The 25,811-nt window shown below is 49.3% G+C and overlaps 1 protein-coding gene across 11 annotated transcripts in view; it reads right to left on the bottom strand.

The window, feature by feature from the left end:
- The window catches only part of RIPOR3 (RIPOR family member 3), a 94,072-nt gene that overhangs the window by 4,141 nt on the left and 64,120 nt on the right, over nt 1–25,811 (bottom strand). For 5 of the 11 annotated variants that reach the window (XM_060185372.1, XM_060185393.1, XM_060185361.1 and 2 more), the window contains 15 exons: nt 25,756–25,779; nt 25,404–25,457; nt 23,570–23,719; nt 23,359–23,422; nt 23,016–23,059; nt 22,799–22,924; nt 22,559–22,704; nt 18,977–19,106; nt 18,345–18,863; nt 7,157–7,287; nt 4,884–5,007; nt 3,693–3,828; nt 2,221–2,382; nt 1,488–1,649; nt 810–1,015 (listed from right to left, as the gene is read on the bottom strand). In XM_060185372.1, coding sequence (XP_060041355.1) covers nt 810–1,015; nt 1,488–1,649; nt 2,221–2,382; nt 3,693–3,828; nt 4,884–5,007; nt 7,157–7,287; nt 18,345–18,863; nt 18,977–19,106; nt 22,559–22,704; nt 22,799–22,924; nt 23,016–23,059; nt 23,359–23,422; nt 23,570–23,719; nt 25,404–25,457; nt 25,756–25,779 — 2,178 coding nt within the window. The other 6 variants (XM_060185377.1, XM_060185367.1, XM_060185414.1 and 3 more) reach the window with 6 other exon arrangements.

Genomic DNA, 25,811 nt, shown 5'->3' with positions numbered 1-25,811 from the left:
CCCTCCAGTGGGGGATTTTTAACCTAATGTCTTTTAAGTCCAACAATTTTCCAAAAATACAAAGAGGAAGGGCCCAAGCACTGCCACATTCTGTAGAGTGCACGTGTTACCACGCACAGGGACCCAGGTTCAAGCCCCCTGGTCCCTACCTGCGGGGGGAGGGGTGAAGCTTCACAAGTGGTGAAGCAGTGCTGCAGTTGTCTCTCTTCCTACATCCTCCTCTTTCAACTTCTATCTGTACCCTAAAAAGAAAGATGGAGAGAGAGAAATGGCTGCCAGAAGCAGTGGATCATCGTGCAAGCACAGAGCAGAGCTCCAGCAATAGCCCAGGTGGCAGTAAAAGAAATAAATGGCGGGGGGGGGGGGTCTCACTAGACTTTCATGCACTCAGCAGTCTAGTTATTACAGGACAAGTGGCTCTATCTTCAGTGAATTACAAAGAAAAAGAAAGAAGCTCTGAGGTGGGAGCCAGGGAAATAGCACTGTGGTTGCACAGAGGACTTGCATATGAGAGGTCTCAGGTTCAATTCCCAGCACCCACTAATAGAGCTGAGCAGTGCTCTGGTAAATAAACTAACAGATGAAATAGGAACACTGAGGTGAGCCAGGCAATCAACTTGTGGCGTCTGGTTATGCAGCCTGGCAAGACAGTTCCCTCCCCAGTGGGTGGAAATCAAAATATCCTGCAGCAGAGGCAGTGGCCTGCCACTCATTCAAGCCTTTGCAACTTTCCAAAAGGGAAAGTCTACCTGCCTCCCTCCACCACTCACTCTCAGGCAGGGGATTGCCCACTCCCCACCTCACTCTACCTTTTCCCGGAAGCTCTTGTTGCTGGCCGCTGCTCTGGCCAGGTGCTCACTGGCCGCTCTGCACAGCCGCGGGGGCCCGTCCAGCTGGAGCAGCGCCCAGGCTCCCAGCGTGTAGGGCAGGGGCTGCAGCTGTCTCAGCCGCTTCCCATGCAGCTTTCTGATGGTCCTGAGCTGGCTTGCGCACTGAAGCTCCTCCACCAGCGAGACTAGAAGAGACGGAGGCGTGGGCCTGGGCCCCCTCTGGCCAGGGTCAGGCCACGTGGAGTCCGCAGCAGCGTTTGGCCACTGCATCAGTCGGGACGAGCCCTGTGCCCACATGTCTATCTGAATTGGTGTCACAGGGCCTCCTGGGCTCTCGGGGAGGAAGGAAGGCTGCCCAGCAACAGCATGCGATCCATCCTGAACATTCCTCAGCCCAGCCCACAATTGAGGGACGCCAGTTAGCCTGCCAATGCCTCTGCTTGGCTTTCAGAGGCCCCGCTCCTGGAAGTCACTTTCTCAGCGTGGGGGTCTGATAAAATCCAGGTTCTCAAAAGGACAGCTGGAGCATAAATGGAGCTGAGAAATAGTCCAGCCGCCAAGAGCCAGGACCGGGAGGGAGCTCTACTGACACTTCATCCATTCCTTCACTCTGGGGTCATCTGAGTGCCACCCCCCCACACACACACACACCCCTACCTTCCTTGGTGAGCTGAGTGAAGTGCTTCTCCAGGTCAGAGACACTCTGCTTCTGTAGATAGCTGTGGAACTGGAACCAGGTGACTGTCTGCTCCTCAGGGGGCCCGGCCTCAGGAAGCAGCCCGCCACAGCTGAGCACCTGCTCCAGCAGCTTACGACACACTGGCGGGACAGGGCAGGGGTCGGGTGAGGAGATGCACGTACCAGGGACCCCACCTGCCTCCTGTGCCTCAGCGGAGGTCCACAGGCCTCAATTCAGCTGTCTCGTGCAGCTGCATGTCCAGGTCCCATCCCCCCATAACCAGAGCCAGGGCCTAGGAGCAGCCCTGGCAGTGAGAGTGGCTAGAGCTGCCTGAGTTCCAGAGTCACCACTTCCTGGAGTCCAGGTCAGTGGGGAAGCATGAGGCAGCTCTGTTCTCAGAAAGCCCCCACCAGCCTGTCGAGACAGCCTCGCCCACCTGCCTTGCCTCGAAGGTTCCTTCACAGAAACTGGGATCCCCCCTCCCCAGAATAGCACTGGCCCACATACATGCAGCTTCAGGGTCACTTCCCTGTCACCTCCCCAGAGGAGAAGGTGACACATGTGGTTGGGCTGGGAAGGCTGTGGTGCCCTGCAGAGCTGGCAGAGGCAAGTCTGTGGCTAAAGTGGGGTGAAGACCACCACCCCCAGCCCCCCCAGAGGCCCTGGAGACTGCTGGCTGGTTGGGAGGCTGTTGAGGTAGAAGGCAACTACCTATTTCCAGCTGTCCCGGGTACTTCCCTCTGACTCTGTGCAGGAAGGTTTTCTTGAGCTGGTTCAGCAGCGTGGAGCCAGGGCAGGACAGCACCCCGCCAGGCTGTGTGCACCTGTTCCACAACTTCAGGCACCCTTTTCTCCGAGCTGCCTGTGGAACAACTGAAAACCAGGGCTCAGGAGCCTGCCCGCCCCCACTTACCCCAGGGGCCTGGGGAGAGCAGGGTAGAAGGAGACCTAGAGATTCCCTCAAGGTCAGGACCCACATTCCAAAGAGACAGAGAAGCAGCAGCTGTGGCTCTGAGTAGAGTCACCACACACAGTCCTCACAACTAGTGACGGCCAGCAACCAGCTCCTTTTTTTTTTTCTCTAGGTTTATCGCTGGGGCTCCATGCCAGCACTATGAATCCACTGCTCCTGGTGGCCATTTTTTCCATTTTACTGTATAGGACAGAGAGAAATTGAAGGGAGGGAGACACAGAGAGGGAAAGAGAAAGACAAATACCTGTAGACCCGCTTCACAGCTTGTGACGTATCCCCCCTGCAGGTGGGGAGCCAGGTGCTCGAACTCGGATCCCTGTGCAGGTCCTTGTGCTTAATATTATGTGTGCTTAACTGGATATGTCACCACCACCCAGCCCCCTCACTAGCTCCTTCTGTGGATAAGGGGACAGCCCAGCTGGGGTGGGGGACCTGCAGCGCTGCTTCAGTGCTCAGGAAGCCTCCCCACTGCAGGTGGGGGGGCAGGGCCTTGATTGAACCTGGGTCCTTGCATTCAACCATGTGTGCTACCACCCAGCCCTGAAACCTGAGTTTTTATTATGCCATAAAATTATCTTCATTAGCTAGTATAATTGAATTGCAATACCTATTTTTAAATCTTGTTCTTTTATATTATTATTATTTATTCCCTTTTGTTGCTCTTGTTTTATTGTTGTAGCCATTGTTGTTGTCGTTGTTGGATAGGACAGAGAGAAATGGAGAGAGGAGGGGAAGACAGAGAGGGGGAGAGAAAGATAGACACCTGCAGACCTGCTTCACCACCTGTGAAGTGACTCCCCTGCAGGTGGGGAGCTGGGGGCTCGAACCAGGATCCTTACGCCGGTCCTTGTGCTTTGCGCCATGTGCGCTTAACCCACTGTGCTACAGCCCGACTCCCTTAAATCTTGTTCTTTGCAGTTCTTTACAGAACTGGGGACACAGCAGTGTTTATCTGTGTCCTGGGGCAGGTCCCCACAGCCTCCATTTCATACAGATGGGGAAACTGAGGCCCAGAGAGACGGCTCACTGGCCCAGAGGCCCATAGCTGATAAGAAAGCAAGTGCTGTGGACTCAGGGTGTCCATCCTCCTCAGTGCAGACCCCCATGCAGACCCCTAGGTCCCCACTGACCTCAGACACCTAGGAGGGAGTGGAGCCCCCATGGCCAGGAGCCAGCCCCTAGAGCAGCCGGCTGTGTGGGTGCTACTTACGCTCTTCCACGGACGCTGCCTTGCTGGTCTTGCCAACATCCAGGGCAGAAAGTGTGTCCAGGACCTGCGCCTGCTGAGCGGCCTCTCCCAGAAGGCACTCCTGCACCACCTGCGCCAAGTTAGGACTGGCCAGTTTCTGAGAAGCAGCAGAGGTGGCTCCGGGTTAGTCAGTCCAGGGCCTGCCCTCTGATGGCAGACAGCTCCCCCACCCCCCAGCTTTGGTGTCCCTCCTCTGTCCCCATGGCAGCTCCCTGACTCCCATCAGAAGACCCCCCCCCCACCCTATTACTTCACCAAAGTGGCTGGAGTGTGTGTGGGTGCAGGCTACAGCTGTCTGGGGCCGCTTTTGTCACCAGAGGGGACAACGTCCCTGAAAGTGGAGCCAGTGCACACAGGAGAGCAATGTGGAGAAAGGGCAAGGCCTCGGTCTCCCGATAGTTGAGACAATGCATCCAGCTAAACTTTGAAGCACATCTCTGAACTTTTTTTTTTTTGAGTCACAGTTTAAAAAAATTTTTTTTCCAAAAATTTTATTGGATAGAGGGGCTGGATGGTGGCACAGTTAGTTGAGCATACATTACAATGTGCAGGATGCGGGTTCAAGCCCCTGGTCCCGACCTGCAGGGGGAAAGCTTTGCGAGTGGTAAGGCAGTGTTGCGGGTGTCTCTTGGTCTCTCTTCCTCTCTATCACCCCCTTCTCGATTTCTGCTTGTCTCTATCCAATAAATAAGTAACTATTGGATAGAGACAGAGAGAAATTGAGAGAGGAGGGAGACATATAGAGGGAGAAAGAGAGACACCTGCAACCTGAATCAGTTTTGCCCTTGTAGGTGGGGAACCCGGGTCCTTGCACATGGTACAGTGTGCACTCCAGTGGGTGTGACCCTACCTGGCCACTTCATCTCGGAATCTTTCAATTCTATAAACCAGTACACTCTCCCTCTGGGTGTCACCTTCAACCAAAAGAGTTCCATTTGGTGCAGGCCCTGGGCTGCCTGACTACATACAGACAGATCACTAGATACCCTGAACCCTCCACAGAGCAACTGCCTCAATATCACTGACTCTTGGAGATCCCTGTGCTCACCCTCTCCTCCCCTCAAGATAGGCCCTTGGCAAAACCCGCCTCCCAGCAGATGTCCCCGCCCCAATATGTCCCCCTCCCTTCAGTCCTCCCCCGCCCCTCAGTACCTGCAGTAGAGTTTTGCAGACTTGGAGATGGACCTCAAGAAGCGTGTCCAGCTCGGGGCTGCCAGCCGTCAGCTCCCTGGACGGCACTCTCAGTGACGGTGGTGGGGGCGTTGTCCTGTCCTTTCTGAGATGAGTGAAAAAGGACTGAGGGATTGTACTCCACCGGGGACAGTGGGTCGCCCTGCCCAGAGGCAATCCTCTCCACCACCTTGGCCCAGGACACACACCAATCAGGAGGCCAGACACCGCCTTGCAGGCCTTTGCTGGGCTTAGACATGGCAAGGCAGCCCCTCTGTGCTTATTTTTTTAACACTAAAACAACCCAGAGGGAGTCGGGCTGTAGCGCAGCGGGTTAAGCGCGGGTGGCGCAAAGCACAAGGACCTGCATAAGGATCCCGGTTCGAACACCGGCTCCCCACCTGCAGGGGAGTCGCTTCACAAGCGGTGAAGCAGGTCTGCAGGTGTCTATCTTTCTCTCCTCCTCTCTGTCTGTCTTCCCCTCCTCTCTCCATTTCTCTCTGTCCTATCCAACAACGACAACAACAATAATAACTACAACAATAAAACAAGGGCAACAAAAGGGGATAAATAAATAAAAAACAAACAAACAAAAAAAGACCCAGAAGGCAGGTATATGGTGACAACTGGGGGGCTAGATGGTGGTGCAAGGACCCAGGTTCAAGCCCCTGGTCCCCACCTGTAGGAAGAAAGCTTCATGATTGGTAAAGCAGGACTACAGGTATCTCCCTGTCTCTTTCCCTCACTATCCCCCCATTCCCTCTCAAATTCTCTGTTGCAATCTAGTAATAAATAAATAACAAAAATATTTTTATTTACTTATTATTCCCTTTTGTTGCCCTTGCTGTTTCTTTTTATTGTTGTAGCTACTATTGTTTTCATTGTTGGATAGGACAGAGAGAAATGGAGAGAGGAGGGGAAGACAGAGAGGGGGAGAGACAGATAGACACCTGCACACCTGCTTCACCGCCTGTGAAGCGACTCAGATAGACACCTGCAGGTAGGGAGCCAGGGGCTCAAACCGGGATACTTACGCTGGTCCTTGCGCTTTGCACCACATGCGCTTAACCCACTGCGCCACTGCCCGACTCCCTAAAAATATTTTTTAAAAAGACAACTGTGGTGGAGGGTAGAGCTGAAATTGTAGTGGTGAGCTTAGACATACCATTCATTTGACTTTCTTTCTTTTAAGATTTTACTTTATTATTTTGGTATATTTTATTTATCACATATTGGAGAGAGAAATTGAGGGAAGGGGGAGATAGAGGAGAGACACCTGCAGCACTGCTTCACCACTCACAAAGCTTTTCCCCTGCAGATGGGGTCCGGGCGCTTGAACCTGTAGCTTTGGCATTGTAACGTGTGCTCAACAAAGTGCACCACCAACTGGCCCCTGCATTTGACTTTCAGCACTGAGTTTCAGAGATCACACCTGAAACTCGTGTAACGTCATTGTGCAATGCTAATTCAATTACAGATGAATTCAGCACATGGGCTACAGCATTGGGTTGAAAAGCTTGGGGCCCAGGAGTCCAGCAGTAGCACAGTGGGTGAAGCGCACGTGGTGCAAAGCGCAAGGACCGACATAAGGATCCCAGTGCGAGCTCCCAGCTCCCCACCTGCAGGGGGAGTCGCTTCACAGGCGGTGAAGCAGGTCTGCAGGTGTCTATCTTTCTCTCCCCCTCTCTGTCTTCCCCTCCTCTCTCCATTTCTATCTGTCCTATCCAACAACAACATCAATAACAACAACAATAATAACTACAACAATAAACAACAAGGGCAACAAAAGGGAATAAATAAATATTTTTTAAAAGAAAACAGCTAGTCATTCTTTAAAAAAAAAAAAAGCCTAGGGCCCTGAATTTGATCCCCGGCATTGCATATACCAGAATAATGTTCTGGTTCTCTCTTCTTGAGTTAATAAATATAGTAATAATTTTAATAAATAAATAACTGTAATTAAAACATTAAACCAATTTCTGGAGCCAGAAAGGTGGCTTGCACATGAGAATCCAGAGTGCGATGCTCAGTAATGAAGCAGTCTTCTGGTGGGACTCTCTCTTCCTCTTCCTCCTCCTCCTCCTCCTCCTCTCTCTCTCTCTCTCTCTCTCTCTCTCTTCTATTGTCAGGGTAGAAAGCTCAGGGCCTGTGGGATTCGCTTGTAGTCATGGAGGACTTGCCATGTGGCTTGCACACTAAGTTACACAAATACAGACAGAGCCCAGGGGCTGACAGCGCAGGAGGGGTGCACTCACCGGGGACTTGGGGAGCCCCCAAACAGGGCCAGCTCGTGAGGGGCCAGGTCGGCGTTGAGGAAGGCGAAGTTCTGCAGGATGCACTCCATCAGGCTCTCGGAAGAGGCGTGCTCCTGGTGGGCTCCTCGGGGCTGCAGAGAAGCCAGAACTGACGCCCTGCCCACTGCCCTGAGCTGCCCCCCAAGTCGGGGAGGAGCACCTGGGTGCAGTGCTCCACGAGCTCCCCACCACAACCCTTCCTCCCACCTGGAGACCTATGGCAAGGGGTGGAGGAAAACTCAAGGGGCACAGACCTGAGCAGTCTCACCCATGGGGACAGGCAAGTGACAGGAGCAGGGGGCCCAGCAGGGACCAGGGAAATGAGAGCAGGTGCCACTTCAGGGAGGGACAGCCCTCCTCTGCTGCTGATGACACCGGCCACTGGGGAAAGTGGGACTGGTGGTGTCAGATTATTTCATTTCCTTCTTCCTTCCTTCCTTCCTTCCTTCCTTCCTTCCTTCCTTCCTTCCTTCCTCCCTCCCTCCCTCCCTCCCTCCCTTCCCTTCCCTTCCTTTCCTTTCCTTTCCCTTCCCTTTCCTTCTTTTAATTGCCACCAGGGTTATCACGCCGGCTCAGTGCTGGTACTATGAACCCACCACTCCTAGAAGCTATTTTTTCTATTTTATTATTATTATTTTATAGGACAGATAGAACTTGAGAGGAGAGGGGAAGACAGAGAAGGACAGAGAAAGACAGACAGCTGCAGACCTGCTTCACTACTCATGAAGTCCCCCTCCCCCCATGCAGGTAACGTGTGTGCTCAGTTGAATGTGCTGCTGCCCGACCCCTATTCCATTTTCTAAGAAAAACTGGAAAACCAGACTTGGTGCCCAGTTTTTAAACATCAAGAGTCAGTGCTAGATTATTCTTTAAATGTGGTGTGGCAGGTCGAACACCTCTTCAAGAGACTCCAAGTCCCCATCAAGATCCCAAGCACATTTTTTAGGAGAATAGAACAAATGCTACAAATGTTTATCTGGAACCAGAAAAGACCTAGAATTGCCAAAACAATCTTGAGAAAAAAGAACAGAACTGGAGGCATCACACTGCCAGATCTCAAACTATATTATAGGGCCATTGTCATCAAAACTGCTTGGTACTGGAACATGAACAGACACACTGACCAGTGGAATAGAATTGAGAGCCCAGAAATGAGGCCCCACACCTATGGACATCTAATCTTTGACAAAGGGGCCCAGACTATTACATGGGGAAAGCAGAGTCTCTTCAACAAATGGTGTTGGAAACAATGGGTTGAAACATGCAGAAGAATGAAGCTGAATCACTGTATTTCACCAAATACAAAAGTAAATTCCAAGTGGATCAAGGACTTGGATGTTAGACCAGAAACTATCAGATACTTAGAGGAAAATATTGGAAGAACTTTTTTCCGCATAAATTTTAAAGACATTTTCAATGAAACGAATCCAATTACAAGGAAGACTAAGGCAAGTATAAACCTATGGGACTACATCAAATTAAAAAGCTTCTTCACAGCAAAAGAAACCACTACCCAAACCAAGAGACCCCTCACAGAATGGGAGAAGATCTTTACATGCCATACATCAGATAAGAGTTTAATAACCAACATATATAAAGAGCTTACCAGACTCAACAACAAGACAACAAATAGGGAGGCGGAGCTACGAGCAGCAGATCGCTTTCTCTCCTCTCCTCTCCTCTCCCGGATCAACTAGGAATACCAAAGGAGACCACCCGGACCGAAACAAGACAGGACTAGAATGACCACAGAAACCCAGTAAATCACCCGTGAGTACAAACACGCGTGGCTGGTGACAGAGAGGAGAGAGGGGCCTAAGGAGAGATTAAGTGACTGCTAACAGTTCGACAGTTTGTCAGTGGAGACACCACCTCCAGTCTGCTCCACCAACAAGGGGACAGCTGAAGGGAGGAAAGGACTCCCCAGAGACTCACCAAGTACAACTCTGAGTCTCCATTGCTACTACCCTCAGAATCTGGAGCAGCAACAGGGAGGGACACCAGGGCACAGAGATCTAACCGGGAAACTCAGGAGAAGACCTATACCTCGGTGGCATAGCTGAAGGGCTGTGAAAGTCTCTTTGCATAACCACTGGATTATCTCTGCCACACCCTGCTTTATCTCTTGGTCAGGAGTCATTGATTAAGCCAAGAAGCCTATTGATAGTTTAAAAGCCCTCAGGCTACCATAGCCTACAGGGAAAAAAAAAAAGGCTTTTACACCACTGAACTCCAACTCAGGGATTGAAAAACCTCTTAACTTATATAAAATGGTTAAAACAACAAGAAAAAATAATGGAGACTCGAACCAGGACAAGAGTCCAGCTAAAAGTCCTCCAGAGGGCAAAGCACAAAACAACGAGTTCAACATCCAAACATTAGCTAAGGAAATAATAACAGGAGTGAGTAAAGAATTTGAAAAAATTATAATCAGAACTGCAGGAACAACAAATGAGAATATGGAAGAAAATTCTAATAATCTCATGGTTATTAGAGAGCTGAAAGCTGAAATTGCTGAGCTAAGAAGGCAACTAGCTGAACAAGCTAAAACAGTATCAGAGCAGGGCAACAAAATAGATGAACTCCAGAAAGCAGTAGAGGGCAGAGAGAATAGAATCAATGAGGCTGAAGACAGAATTAGCAAGATTGAGGATGAATTAGAGACAACTAAAGAAGAAGTAAGAGATCTCAAAAAGAGATTAAGAGATGCTGAAAACAACAACAGAGTCCTATGGGATGACTTCAAAAGAAACAATATACGCATTATTGGCTTACCAGAGGAAGAAAGAGAAGGGGAAGAAGAAAGCGTTCTCCAGGCCATGATAGCTGAAAATTTCTCTAGTTTAGACAACACCAAAGACATAAAGATTCAAGAAGCCCAGAGGGTCCCAAACAGAATTAACCCAGACCTAAAGACACCAAGACATGTCATACTTAGATTGGAAAGGAATAAGGATAAAGAAAGGATCCTCAAGGCTGCAAGAGAAAAACAAAGAGTCACCTACAAAGGAAAACCCATAAGATTAGCAGCAGACTTCTCCATACAAACACTACAGGCCAGAAGAGAATGGCAAGATATCTATCGAGGGCTCAATGAGAAAGGCTTTCAGCCAAGAATACTATATCCTGCTAGACTGTCATTCAGACTAGATGGAAGCATCAAAACCTTCTCAGACAAGCAACAGTTGAAGGAAGCAACCATCACCAAGCCTGCCTTGAAAGAAGTTCTGAAAGGTTTCCTATAAACAACCAGACCACCACAAATAGAACATATATCAAAACACTCTAAAACTCTAGAAGAATGGCGTTAAAATATCTTCAATCTTTGATATCAATAAATGTGAATGGCCTGAATTCACCTATTAAAAGACACAGAGTAGGAAGATGGATCAGAAAACACAACCCAACAATATGTTGTCTACAGGAAACTCACCTAACGCAACAAGACAAACACAGACTTAAAGTGAAAGGATGGAAAACTATCATTCAAGCCAATGGCCCACAAAAAAGGGCAGGAACAGCTATTCTCATATCTGACATGATAGACTTTAAAATAGATAAGATTAAAAAAGATAGGAATGGACACTACTTAATGCTCAGAGGATCAGTCAATCAAGAGGACTTAACAATTATTAATATCTATGCACCCAATGAGAAGCCATCTAAATACATCAAACTTCTACTGAAAGAGCTACAGCAATATATTAACAGTAACACAATCATAGTAGGGGACTTCAACACCCCACTATCTCAACTTGACAGATCATCCAGGAAGAAAATCAGTAAAGATATAAGGGAGCTAAATGAAGAGATAGATAACCTAGAACTATTGGACATTTTCAGAGTCATTCAGAGCAAGTTGTGGTATATATACACAATGGAATACTACTCAGCTGTAAAAAATTGTGACTTCACTGTTTTCAGCCGATCTTGGATGGACCTTGAAAAAATCATGTTGAGTGAAATAAGTCAGAAACAGAAGGATGAATATGGGATGATCTCACTCTCAGGCGAAGTTGAAAAACAAGATTAGAAAAGAAAACACAAGTCGAACCTGAAATGGAATTGGAGTATTACACCAAAGTAAAAGACTCTGGGGTGGGTGGGTGGGTGGGGAGAATACAGGTCCATGAAAAATGATGAATGAAATAGTGGGGGTTTTATTGCTAAATGGGAATCTGGGGAATGTTATGCATGTAAAAAAAAAAAAAAAGAAGAAGTAGAAACGCAAAGCAGAAATTGACTGAGTTTGGAGTATGGCACCAAAGTAAGAAAGCAGAAGTATACTCGAGTTTGCAGTGAGTACCTCCCTAATACTTCCTCTCCACTTTTCCAAGCTTTGGGTCCATGATTGCTCAACAATTTGTTTGGCTTTGTATGTTAACTCTCCTTTCAGTCACCAGGTTCCAGGTGTCATCAGGATGCCGGCCAGACTTCCCTGGATTGAAGACACCACCAATGTGTCCTGGAGCTCAGCTTCCCCGGAGACCCATCCTACTAGGGAAAGAGAGAGGCAGACTGGGAGTATGGACCGACCAGTCAATGCCCATGTTCAGCGAGGAAGCAATTACAGAAGCCAGACCTTCTACCTTCTGCAACCCTCAATGACCCTGGGTCCATGCTCCCAGAGGGATAGAGAATGGGAAAGCTATCGGGGGAGGGGGTGGGATATGGAGATTGGGCGGTGGGAATTGTGTGGAGTTGTACCCCTCCTACCCTATGGTTTTGTTAAGTAATCCTTTCTTAAATAAAAAAAATAAAAAAAAAGACAACAAATAACCCCATCCAAAAATGGGGGGAGGAATTGGACAGAATATTCACCACAGAAGAGATCCAAAAGGCTGAGAAACACATGAAAAAATGCTCCAAGTCTCTGATTGTCAGAGAAATGCAAATAAAGACAATAATGAGATATCACTTCACTCCTGTGAGAATGTCACACATCAGAAAAGGTAACAGCAGCAAATGCTGGAGAGGATGTGGGGTCAAAGGAACCCTCCTGCACTGCTGGTGGGAATGTCAATTGGTCCAACCTCTGTGGAGAACAGTCTGGAGAACTCTCAGAAGGCTAGAAATGGACCTACCCTATGACCCTGCAATTCCCCTCCTGGGGATATATCCTAAGGAACCCAACACATCCATCCAAAAAGATCTGTGTACACATATGTTCTTGGCAGCACAATTTGTAATAGCCAAAACCTGGAAGCAACCTAGGTGTCCAACAACAGATGAGTGGCTGAGCAAGTTGTGGTATATATACACAATGGAATACTACTCAGCTGTAAAAAATGGTGACTTCACCGTTTTCAGCCGATCTTGGATGGACCTTGAAAAAATCATGTTGAGTGAAATAAGTCAGAAACAGAAGGATGAATATGGGATGATCTCACTCTCAGGCCGAAGTTGAAAAACAAGATTAGAAAAGAAAACACAAGTAGAACCTGAAATGGAATTGGAGTATTACACCAAAGTAAAAGACTCTGGGGTGGGTGGGTGGGTGGGGAGAATACAGGTCCATGAAAAATGATGAATGAAATAGTGGGGGTTGTATTGCTAAATGGGAATCTGGGGAACGTTATGCATGTAAAAAAAAAAAAAAAAAAGAAGTAGAAACGCAAAGCAGAAAATGACTGAGTTTGGAGTATGGCACCAAAGTAAGAAAGCAGAAGTATACTAGAGTTTGCAGTGAGTACCTCCCTAATACTTCCTCTCCACTTTTCCAAGCTTTGGGTCCATGATTGCCCAACAATTTGTTTGGCTTTGTATGTTAACTCTCTTTTCAGTCACCAGGTTCCAGGTGTCATCAGGATGCCGGCCAGACTTCCCTGGATTGAAGACACCACCAATGTGTCCTGGAGCTCAGCTTCCCCAGAGACCCATCCTACTAGGGAAAGAGAGAGGCAGACTGGGAGTATGGACCGACCAGTCAACGCCCATGTTCAGCGAGGAAGCAATTACAGAAGCCAGACCTTCTACCTTCTGCAACCCTCAATGACCCTGGGTCCATGCTCCCAGAGGGATAGAGAATGGGAAAGCTATCGGGGGAGGGGGTGGGATATGGAGATTGGGCGGTGGGAATTGTGTGGAGTTGTACCCCTCCTACCCTATGGTTTTGTTAATTAATCCTTTCTTAAATAAAAAAAAAAAAAAAAAAAAAGAGACTCCAAGGCTGCCAGGGAGGTGATTCAGCAGTTCTGGGCAGGATTGGCATGCATGGGGGTGGCCCTGGGTTCAATCCTCAGTGCTCTGCTTTCCTTCTCTCATAAGGTAAATTATTATATTTATTTTTATTTTTTACCAGAGCATTACTCTACTCTGGCTTATGCTGGAGATTGAGCCTGGAAACTTGAGAGCCTCAGGCATAAGAATCTGTTGCATGCCCATTATGCCATCTCCCCAGACACAATAAACCTTTTTTGAAGGGCTCCCAAGTGAGCTCCTGGATCCCCTGTGACTCTGGAGAACTAGGGAGGGAGAGGTGACAAGAAGCAGCCCCCAGGGACAGGGGATGGGAGAGCACAACAGGCACTGATGAGTCCCTTCCTGTATCAGGAAGCCTGGCAGATGTCAGCTTCTTCCCAGCCTGTATAGCAACACTCCAGGGTCGTGGTGTCCCTGAGCTCTGTCCTGCACATGATGCACTCAGGACATAGGTGCCTGATTGCCAGGACAGGGTACTAATGTCCAGGCCAGCGACAGAACCCTGAGCAACAAGAGGATCATGTGGTGAGTTGCAGAAGTGTGATTTCCTGAGAGGAAAAAGGATGTGTACACATACACATACACATACACATACACATACACATACACAGAGAGAGAGAGAGAGAGAGAGAGAGAGAGAGAGTTGGGTCTTGTTATTCAGGGAAGCTCTAATGTAGCTGTGACACTTGAATTGGTGATAGGTGCCCATTGTCTCAGTAGAAACGCACAGGCAGGGACCAGGCCATGACCCACCCCATTGAGTATACATGCTACCAAGCACAGGGATGCAGGTTCAAGCCACCAGTCTTGGGGGAAGCTTCACAAGTGGTGAAGCAGCACTCTGGGTGTCTCTCTTTCTCTCTCCCGCACTCTCAGTTTCTCTGTTCTATCAAAGAGGAAGAGAGAGAGAGAGAGAGAAGGAAATGGCTACCAGCACTGTGGCTTTGGCCACAAACTCCAAGTCCCTATGAGTATCCGTGAAAGCAAAAATTAAAGAAAGGAAAGAAATGCCCAGGCACTGGTCATGGCATTTCCACCAGTCCAGCAATACAGAACTGGCTGTATATGTGTTGTAAGATGCCTTGTTTGATATACACCGTTGATTCATTAACATCAAAATCACAGCCAACAGCGTTTTTTACCTCACACCTGAATGAAGTTTATCTAACACTTGTGTTCTCTGCAGAGGCCTCCCTGAGCTTGGGGACCTGACACAGACAGCATGTCTGCCCTGCTCATGGGGACCACTTTAAACAACAGAATTGCCAAATATTAGTAGAAGAAGTGGAGGTAACAGAGCAGTAAACAGATGGTGGAGAGGGGCCAAGTGGTGATGCACCTGGTTGAGCACTTAATGTTACAATGCGCAAGGACCCTGGTTCGAGGCCCCTGTGCCCACCTGCAGGGCAAAGCTTTGTGAGGGGTGAGGCAGTGCTGCAGGTGTCTCTTTGTCTCTTTCCCTCTCTATCTCTCCCTTTCCTCTCGATTTCTGGCTGTCTCGATTCAATAAATAAAGATGAAAAAACAAACCAGACGGTGGAGAGAACATTCACGGAGTGTGAGGCTAAGACAAGAAGATAGGATGTCAACTCACTAGCCACAGCTGGGCACAAGCAGGTCAGGTGACCCAAATCTGTTGTCACTCTGTAAATTCCTTGAATGAGCGGGAAAGTATCACAGGTTTTTGTTTAAGTTATAAAGAAATTTAACAATTAAGTGAATACACACACACACAAACTCCATGCATACATTCTGAGAATTAACCACATACTGTATACATTATGATTTCTCTTTAAAAAGTCATACTTGCAGGCCAAAGAGATAGCTCACCTGGTAGGATACATGCCTTGCCATGCACGTACCCCAGGTTCAAACCCTGGCACCATATGGGAAGTGTCACAGCGCCAGTGCTTCCTCCTCTCTCTGTCGCTCTCTTTCTCTATATGAATGAAAATGCCAGGCCAGGAGCAGTGAAACTGCAACTGGGTGAGACCCCCATCTCAGAAAAAAATAAAATTTTAAATGTATAATGTATATTTATTTTTCACTTTCCTAACTTGGTCTGTTAAAAAAAAAAAAAAAGCTTCCTCAAAGATGTTTAAAATTCTTACACTATTATGGAACTGGAGGTGATTATGCTTAGCAAAATCAATAAAGAGATAAAAGACGGGAGTCGGGCTGTAGCGCAGCGGGTTAAGCGCAGATGGCGCAAAGCACAAGGACCGGCGTAAGGATCCCGGTTCGAACCCCGGCTCCCCACCTGCAGGGGAGTCGCTTCACAGGCGGTGAAGCAGGTCTGCAGGTGTCTATCTTTCTCTCCTCCTCTCTGTCTTCCCCTCCTCTCTCCATTTCTCTCTGTCCTATCCAACAACGACGACAACAACAATAATAACTACAACAATAAAACAACAAGGGCAACAAAAGGGAATAAATAAAAAAAAAAAAAAAAAAAAAGATAAAAAAAAAAAAAAGAGATAAAAGACAACTGCCAGATGGTTTCACTCGTATATAGCCTCTAGAGAACTGAAATACATGAACTTGAGAAAGAAAGAAAGAAAGAGAGAGAGAGAGGAAGAAAGAAAGAAAGAAAGAAAGAAAGAAAGAAAGAAAGAAAGAAAGAAAAAGAAAGAAAGAGGAAGGGAAGGGAAGGAAGGAAGGAAGAAAGGAAGGAAGGAAGGAAGGAAGGAAGGATGGAAGGAAAGAAGGAAGGAAGGAAGGAAGGAAGGAAGGAAGGAAGGAAGGAAGGAAGAAAAAAGTTTTCTAGGGGTTGGGTGGTGTTGCATCTGACTAAGCGCACACATTACAGTGCACAAGAACCCAGGGTCAAGCCCCCAGTCCCCACTTGCACGGGGAAATCTTCACAAGCTGCAGGTGTCTCTCTCCCTCTCTGTCTCCCTATCCTCTCTCAATTTCTGTCTCTATTCAGTAATAAATAAATTAATTCGGGGTCAGGCGGTGGCTCACCTGGTTAAGTGCTCACATTACAGTGCGCAAGGAACCAAGTTCAAGCCCTGGATCCCCACCTATAGGGGAGAAGATTCATGAGTGGTGAAGCAGGGCTGCAGGTGTCTCTCTGTCTCTCTCTCTCTCTCTCTATCTAGCTCCCCCTCCTGATTTCTCTCTGTATCCAATATAAAAATGAAAAGTTTAAAAATTAAAATAAATAAAATAGTTTTTTAAAAGGAAACATTCTCAGACTTGTGAGAACTTTAGTGGTTATCTGTTGTTATCTATGGCAGGTGGGAGGGTGGGGATACAGATCTTTGGTGGTGGGTGCAGTATTGAATATGCCCCATAATCTTACAATCTTGGAACCCACTATAAATCACAAATCCAAAAGGGAAAATAAATCTTAGCCTACTGCAGTATTATTTTTAAATGTTTATGTAAAGTGAAGAGAAGTTTTCAGGATATAGGCATTGAGTCAAATTGTTCTAAATAAAAACACTGTCAAGGCACATTTAAAAAGGTGGCATTACTGCTTTAATGTATTTCTCTTGAAAATTTTAGGCAAGTTCTTTCTAAAGACCTGCAGTGGTAAATATTGAACACAGGTTTAACATTACTGGGTGTAAAATCAAAATACACACTTCCTTTCACTTCTGTGGATGTGGAATGCTGGTGGGAGGAAACCAATCAAAATCATCTCTACCAAGTGAGCCATCTCCTTGCCCCCAGAATCGACGCTTTTTTTTTTCTTTGCCTTCAAGGCTATCGCTGGGGCTCAGTGCCTGCACTACAAATCCACAGCTCCTGAAGACCATTTTTCCCATTTTTGTTGCTCTTGTTGCCCTTATTGTTGTTATTGCTGCTGTTGTTGTTGGATAGGAAAGAGAGAAATGGAGAGAGGAAGGGAAGACAGAGAGGGAGAGATAAAGAAAGACACCTGCAGACCTGCTTCACTGCCTGTGAAGTGACCCCCCCCCCCGGCAGGTGGGGAGCCGGGGGCTCGAACCGGGATCCTTATGCTGGCCCTTGTGCTTCATGTCATGTGCACTTAACTCACTGTGCTACCACCTGGCCCCCCTGAGTTGATTTTAAAGGGGGCCATGCCCTATCATTAAAGGAATTCAGCAAATCTGGAGAGAGGATTTTGTTTTGTTTTGTTTTGTTTTGTTTTGTTTTGTTTCTGTTTGTTTTTGTCACCAGGGTTATCACTGGACTGTGGCCTCCAGTGGCTTGTCTTTCTTTCTCTTACCATTCTTTTTCAGTAGAGACAAAGAGAACCAGAGAGGGAGAGGAGGCTGGGGTGTGTGTGTGTGGGGGGGGAGACACCTGTAGGTGGGGACCAGGAACTTGAATCTGGGTCCCTACATATGGTACTGTGTGTGCTCTACAGGCTGGGCTGGTACTCACTTCCCACATCTGTGCTTTTCTAAAGATTTATTTTATTTACTTCACAAGAGAAAGAACTTGGGTATCATTCTAACATATTCAATGTGGGGGATCAAACTCAAGACCTCATGCTTGCAAGTCCCGAGCTCTACGACTGTGCCATCTTCCGGCTTGCCAAAACCTGTCTTTGAAGAGAGATGCTTGAATATTTCAGTTAGGATGTGGAGCCCTCCACAAAAGACAGTGGTAAGTGTCAATGTTACACATTTTATTGTATGTACATTCAAATCTGTGTAAACCAAAAGGATAATCTGCCCAGACCCACAGCTTAGCCCGGTCCTGGGCTGGGTGAAAAGGGTGAGTGGCTGCATGTTAGGGAACTTAGCAGTAGACTGTAATGGCGGGTCCTCTCTCCCCCATCTGAGTCAGAAAATTCAAGACAGGGTCAAGTTCTGGCTGGACATTGAGCATATTGTCCACTCTGGGCCCCATTTCTTCTTAGGAGCTCCCATTCAGCCCCAGAGCCACCAGACAGATGGATAAACAGAGGCCCACAGGAAAGGCCCAGCCCACCACCACAAGCAAAGCAAGGCTCAGCCATGGGGGGACATACCTTCAGCCGGTCCCGGAAGCCAAGGACCTGATGCTCCAGCTCCTGAAGGTGGGGCTGCATGGGGCCCATGGCCCTCAGCAAGGCCAGGACCTCCTGCAGGGGTCTTTCGGGGGCCGCCCCAGGCCAGTGCACTCCAGCCCCAGTCTCGCCTTCATCTGGGCTCTGCTGGCCTCCCGGGACAGGAGAGCTGAGGAGTGGGGAGGCCCTGGACAGACTGGGGCTCTCTACTCCCAAGTCCCTCCATCCAGGGGGCTCCACAAACGAGCCCCCCGGCAAGAAGGCCAAGTCTGGCAGAAGGCCTGGGGGTGGGGGCTCCTCCTGGGCCTCCTCTTCGATGGAGGTGTTGGGGCCCATGGCCAAGGGCAGAAAACCCACATCTGAGGTGGAGGCTGACGTGCTGGTCTCGGAGCTGACGGAGTCCATGTCAGGTAGCTCCTGACTCTGGCTCCTCAGGCCAGGGCCCTGTGGGGAGCTGGCAGCCAGGTAGCTGAGTATGGAGGGGGCCTGCTGCACGGGCTGCTGGGGGACAGGTGGGACAACACAGGCTTCGATGGCCACCCAGGGCCTGCTCCCGATGGGCAGAGCCATGCTCCCAGGCTGACCAAGACCCACCAGGTGCCCAGCTCACTCACCAGGTAGTATCTCTCCCGGAAGCTGGGTGTGCTGGGGGGCGTCCAGTTGTACAAGGAGCCTTTCCTGCTGCCCAGGGAGAACTTGCCAGTGGGACTGGGTGACAACAGGCAGCTGTCAGTGTCAAAGGGGCTGGAGGAGAGAACAGAAAGCCAGGAGCTGTGCTAGTAAAACACACACATGACCAAGCACAAAGACCCAGGTTCAAGCCCCTGGCCCCCACATGTGGGGGTGGAGGGAGTTTCATGAAAGAGAGCTGCAGGTGTCTTTCTCTCTCCCTATCTCCCACTCCCCTCTCAGTTTCTCTTTGTCCTATCAATTAAAAAAAAAAAAAAGGCGGTGTGGGGGGAGGGGAAAGGTTGTCAGAAGCAGTGGATTCATTGAGGAGGCACTGAACCCCCATGATAACCCTGGTGACAATCAGGAAAAGGAGGAAGAGAAGGCAAGGAGGAGAAAGAAGAGGAGAAGGAGGAAAAGGAGGAGGAAGAAGAAAGCAATGACAGAGAAAAATGAAGCCAGGCATCATAGTACCAAGAGGAATGAGGTCCAGGGCTGAGTGGGGAACTGTCTTTATACAAATCTGCACAGAGTTTACTGAGCCCTGCTACACCCTACCTGCATTCCTCCCCCCCCCCCCCCACTAGGGCCTCACTGCTCTGGGCCGACTTTTTCAGATAGAGACAGAGCAGCTGGGGAGGTGGTTCCACTGACAGAGCACCTTCATGTCTGAGGACTGGTTCAGTCCCTGGCACCGCATGTGCTGGACTGCTGTTCTCAATTGCATCGCTTTCTCTCCCTTCTCTGCCTCGTGTGAGACTCTGTCTGATATATTATAAATAGAATAGATTTAAAAAAAAAAAAGAACCACTTTGTAATAAAGTGTTAGACTCTCAAGGATGAGCTGCTGAATTCTGTCCCTGGCATCATATGTGCCAGAGTGATACTCTGGTTCTCTCTCTTTTTCTCTGTCCCAATCTCATAAATAATTTTAATTATTATTATTTTTTAAAAATATTTATTCCCTTTTGTTTCCCTTGTTGTTTTATTGTTGTAGTCATTATTATTATTGATGTTGTCATTGTTGTATAGGACAGAGAGAAATGGAGAGAGGAGGGGAAGACAGAGGGGGGAGAGAAAGATACACACCTGCAGACCTGCTTTACCGCCTGTGAAGCAGCGACTCCCTTGCAGGTAGGGAGCCAGGGGCTCTGTGGGACTATGTGAAAGCTTGGTAGAGCTTAGGGGAGCTCTCCCATCCTTGGATGGAGGTCTGGAAAGACACCCTACTTGTTAGCCTCTCTCCTTATAGTGATGAGCCAAGCGGGGAAAGTCTCCCAGACTCAGTTTCTCCTTGTTAGTCTCTCAAGCTCACAGAAAGCCTACAAGCCTCTCACACTTAGTTCCCCCTGCTAGCAGGCCAAATGGCTGCCTGCTTGAGGGTTCACTCAAAGTTCACACATCCACTTCACCTTTTGATCATAAAGAAGAACACACTCTATCATACACCCCCACCAACACCAGGCAGTAAGACCCTCATATTCTATTTCCTTGTGCCCTTTGATACCTGTGATTTACATCAATCTTTGTTTTTCTTCTTCTCTACCTCACCTTACTGATTTAACCCCTATGCTTCTCTTAAATACCTTTGGACAATTAACTCACCTGCATCATGGAGACTAATCATTTTGACCTTTATGTATCTCATCAATTCTTGTCATACCAGCCCCCTACCATAGGGGCAAGCTGACCTTTAAGAAAGCTGTAATTTCTGACATATGTGAAAAATGTTCTTTGTTTAACTCAGTATAAGAGCCTGTACTCTTCTCCAAATAAATGTTCATATCAGAATGTTCCCCGATGTCTTTTTCTAAGTCGCGCAGCCTCTAGAGCTGGTGAGGGAGGGTTGGAGGCTTACCCCCTGGTTGGAGCCACTCCATATGAGCACCAGCAGGGCTCGAACTGGGATCCTTACACCGATCCTTGCGCTTTGCACCACATGTGCTTAAGCCGCTGCACTACTGCCCGACTCCCTAATTATTATTTTTCTAACCAGAGCACTGATCAGCTCTGGCTTACGGTGGTGCAGGGAATTATATCTGGGTCTTTGGAGCCTCAGGCATGAGAGTCTCTTTGCACACTACCCCCGACCCTATTTAAGTTTTTTTTTAACTTACTATCAGGGTTATTGCTGAAAGTCGGTGTCAAAACTAAAAATCTGCTTCTGTCAGCCTTTATTTATTTATTTATTTATTTATTTATTTTTACTACTTTATTTGATAGTACACAGAGAATTTAAGAGGGAGGGTGAATAGAGGAGAGAGGAAGACAGACACCTGCTTTATTGCTCATGAAGAGTCTTCTGCAGATGGGGAGTGAGAGCTCAAACCCAAAAGGACTTGGTATTATGTGAGCTTAACCAGCTGCACCGCCGCCCAACCCCCCCCCCCACCCATACACACGCACACACACACACAGTTTTTAAGAGAAAGTAAGACAGAGAAAGACCCCACAGCACAAAGCTTTCCCCAGTGCCACATACCCCTGTGGTGTGCCAGGGGTTCAAACATGGGTGATGCACAGGGCAGAGCAGGTGCCCTATTCTACCTGCATCCTTTTAGCCACAGTGACAGCCCTGTGGCCATAAGATTACCTACAGGGCAGGAAAGGAAGGCTCCAGAGAAAAGGCACTTGCTTGGGCCAAGGCTATACTGCCTATAACAGGGAACAGAAACATTCCCACCCAAATTTCCCTCACCCTAGCGTGAAGGTCATGTCAGACCCACACGGCACCTGAAATAACACAGACATGTTCAAGCCCAGCCTCCACTGCACTGAAGGAAATTTCAATGCTCTCTCTCTCTGCTGCCCTACTTCTGTGTCTCTATCTAAATAAAAGGAGGAGGAGAGAAAGAGGAAGAGGGGGGGGGGAGAAGAATGAGGAGGAGAAAGGAAGGAGGAAGAGAAACAGAAGGAGGAGGAGGGGGAAACAAGTAGGAGTAGATAAAGAGAAAGAGGAGGAGGAAGAGGAGAGTGGGAGGGAGAAGAAGGATGAGGAGGAGAAAGAGAGGGAAGAGGAGGAGGGAGGAGAAAGGAAGGAGGAGGAAGAGAAGGAGAAGGAGGAGAGTGAGAAGAATGAGGAGAAAGAAGGAAGAGGAGGAGGAAGGAGGAATAGAAGCAGAAGAAGGGGGAGAAAGAAATGAGGAGTAGACAAGGAGGAAGAGGAGGAAGAGGAGGAGGAGGAAGCTGATCAAGATTTCACTGGGGGGGGGGGGTCTGCTGCCCCAAGCCCAAAGCTCTGGAAACCCCCAGCTTGCTTTGAAGTGTGCAGCGTGATAAAAAAAAAAGTCTCTGCCTCAAATAGGGGTTGGTCTTACCAGTGTCGCCTATTGGTGGGGGAGGGGTATGTCTATAGCCCAGGTGGACTCAAGGTGACCCTCAGCCTGCTTGAGTCTAAGTGAGAAAGGCCATCAACAGGAACAACCACCATGACGACGGCAAGGGCACATTCCTGCCACCAGAGGGATCCAGCGAGCCCCTCAGCCTGCAGGAGGTGGCATGCGAGACGAGGAGCTGGCCCTACTCACTTCCACAGCACCTCCAGCTGCAGCTTGATGGTGCCCAGCTCTGTGATGTCCACCACCGTCACCTGCGGCCGTGTGCTGAAGAAGTCGGTGATGTCGCATGTCACAGCGCCCACGGCCAGTGAGCTCAGGCCCCGCAGCTCTGTCACCTGGGGGTGCGGGTGGCGGAGGGGAGACAGTGGTGGGTGGGTTTCTCGCCCTCAAGCGCCTGGGCACCCTGGCTGTGCCCCCAGACCCACCCACCTTGATCTCCAAGTTCTCATGGAGACTGGGGATGAACGCCTTCTCCTCCTCGTCCCAGGTCTGGCTGTCGTCGGATTCGATCCTGCCCCTGAGCTTCCAGCGCTGTCGGCCCAGACGCATGAGCACCTGTGGGCGAGGGACGTGCCAGCTGTGGGAGGAGGGGTACAGAGACTAGCAGCCCCCAACCCCCTGGGAACTGGCTGGAGTGTGGCTTTACCTCATACTGGTCTCCAGGGCAGAGGCGTGCGTAGCCCACCAGGCCTGGAACACAGAAACCATTCTCCTTTCCACCCTCCGGCCCTTCCCCAAGGGCCATAGGTCCTGGGGGGAGGGATGTCCCCATCACGGAGATGGGCAGTGAACAGGCCTCATGTCCAGGTCACAGTGGGGCAGTAGACTGAAGGCAGGCCACATAGGCAGGGACAAGTTGCACCAAAGGAAAAAGCAGGCTGCGACTGCCCGGGATCCTGACCAATGAGCCCGCCACCCAAAGCAGAACCCCCACCCCAACCCCTAACCTGCAGGAAGACCTGGAGCCCCACCGGCTCCACCCTGTCTACCTTTCATCCTGACGTGGAACTCGCCCAGGTGAACCTCCAGGGCCCCCTCGATGAGCCACATGTCCTGCAAAGCGCAGAGGTCAAACCCCTCGGTCCCCTCGAGTTGGGGGCAGTGGGGAGCGAGCACGCGCAAGATGTGGCCAGAGCCCAGGAGCTCCCCGGCCGTCCTGCAGGGGGCGCCCCTAGCCTCCCGCACCCGCGGCCCGCCCACCTCGGTGCACTCCTGCAGACTGCGGCCCAGCTCCTGCAGGCTCTCCCGGGAGGCGCGGCTGGGCGGGCACCTGGAGAAGGCCCGCTGCATGTTGGAGGCACCGTCGCGCAGGCGGCACTGCACGCAGTAGCCCTCATACAGCTCGTCCACCTGCGTTAGGGGTGAGATGGGAGAGGGCCGAGGGGGTGCACAGCCAGTGGGTGCTGCCCGCCCACCTGTCTGCTCCTGCTCTCTGCCACCTGACTGGGCACATGCCTGCGCTATGACACCCCCCCACCCCCCATGAATACTAGCCCACAGTGACAGGGACGCTGCTACCTGGTCCTCTGAGTCCCTAGCACCTCGTGCTCGGCACAGCAAGCAGTAAAAATGAGTTTAAAATTCACCAGCCTGCCTTCCCTGGCCAGACAACCTCACCAGTGTGCCCTAGAACCCCATCTCCCCACAGCCCTGCCCCACTAGGGAAAGATAGAAACAGGGCGGGGTTATGAATCGACCCCTCAATGCCCATGTCCAGCGGAGATGCAATTACAGAAGCAATTACAGCAATTACGACCTTCCGTACCCCATAGAGATCTTTGGTCCATACTCCCAGAGGAATAAAGAACAGGGAAGCTTCCACTGGAAGAAATGCTATATGGAACTCTGATGGTGGGAACTGTATGAATTGTACCCCTCTTATCCCACAATCTTGTCGACCATTTTTAAATCACTAAGAAAAAAATTGAAAAACAAGAAAACACAACGCAAAAATTGGACTGGGTCTGGTGTATTGCACCAAAGTAAAAGACTGTGGGGATGTGGGGTGAGTTCAGGTCCTGGAATGTGATGGCAGGGGAGGACCTAGAGGGGGGTGAATTATTATGTGGAAAACTGAGAAATGTTACACATGTACAAACTACTGTATTTTACTATTGACTGATCTTCCCAATAAAGGGGGGGGGGGAATGTGTCCCTTGTGGGCTAGGGAGACAGCATTATAGTTACACAAAAGACACTCATGGTTGAGGCTCTGTGGTCCCAAGTGGTCCCAATCCCCAGCACCACTATAAGCTAAAGCTGAGCAATACTCTGGTCTTTCTCTCATAACTAAATAAAATAAGTCCCTTGCCCACTTTCTGCCTGATTTTTCTTCTGCAAATGACTGGGTTTTTGATAGCCTACTCCACACTCCTTCACCAGCATTCACACCCTGCTATTAGAGGTACAAAGCAAGATAAGAAGAAGAGTTTCTGAGAGTCAGGCGGTAGCACAGCGGGTTAAGCGCATATGGTGCAAAGCACAAAGACCCATGTAAGGATCCCGGTTTGAGCCCCCAGCTCCCCACCTGCAGGGGAGTGGCTTCCCAGGCGGTGAAGCAGGTTTTTAGGTGTCTTTCTCTCCCCCTCTCTGTCTTCCCCTCCACTCTCCACTTCTTTCTGTCCTATCCAACAACAACAACAACAATAATAATAAGGGCAACGAAAGGGAATAAATAAATAAATAAATATTTTTAAAAAGAGGAAGAGTTTCCAGCAACAAAGATGAAAGAGTTTGCTGTGTTGACGCTGGGCCCACCCTCTCCCTCACTGAGCCTCTACTTTCCCATCTGTACAATGGGGTGATTAGGCCCACCTTTTCAACCCTCTAAGGTTGTGTGCTAGGTTTTTGTCTGAACCCTACAGTTGTGGGGAGCTGGAGCCATTTCAACCCCCTACTCCAGGGCTGAACCCCACAGCTTGTGTTCATCCACAGCTTTCTCCAGAGAACTCTCCCCACCCATTCTGCTAACCTGGAGGAGACCCAACTTTCAATGGGCCTTCCCAACCCCACCTGTACTCTGAGCTGGGCTGACCTTGCTGATGTGGAACTCCATTTTCCGGATGTGCCTCTCCACAGAGCGCGTTTGCTGCTCCCAGAAAGAGAAAGACAGAGAGAGGAGGTTTTCAAAGCAGCTGTGAGGGGAGCAGGCTGCCAGTCCCCCAGGCCCTGTCACCCTCCTCTGGGCCTGAGCTCCAAAAACCAGGCTCCATCTAAGCTCAGCCCCTCACCATCTTGAGGAACATTCATGATGAGTCTCCTGAGTCTCCTCACTTGCACTTGGGGAAGAAGCCCATCTTTCTTCCCTGAAGGTGGCAGAGGAGGAATGCCCAGCCTGGCCACTGTCCACCCTGCCCACCACGTGCAGATGAGGCAGCCTGGCTCACCTTGTCAAGATCATAATAAAAAGCCTGTTGGGAAGAAAAGGAGGGAGGTGTCAGGG

The sequence above is a fragment of the Erinaceus europaeus genome, chromosome 1 (assembly GCF_950295315.1).
Source record: "Erinaceus europaeus chromosome 1, mEriEur2.1, whole genome shotgun sequence".
Lineage (NCBI taxonomy): Eukaryota > Metazoa > Chordata > Mammalia > Eulipotyphla > Erinaceidae > Erinaceus > Erinaceus europaeus.
Note: the sequence above shows the minus strand (reverse complement) of the source record. Positions and strands in the feature narration are given on the sequence as shown.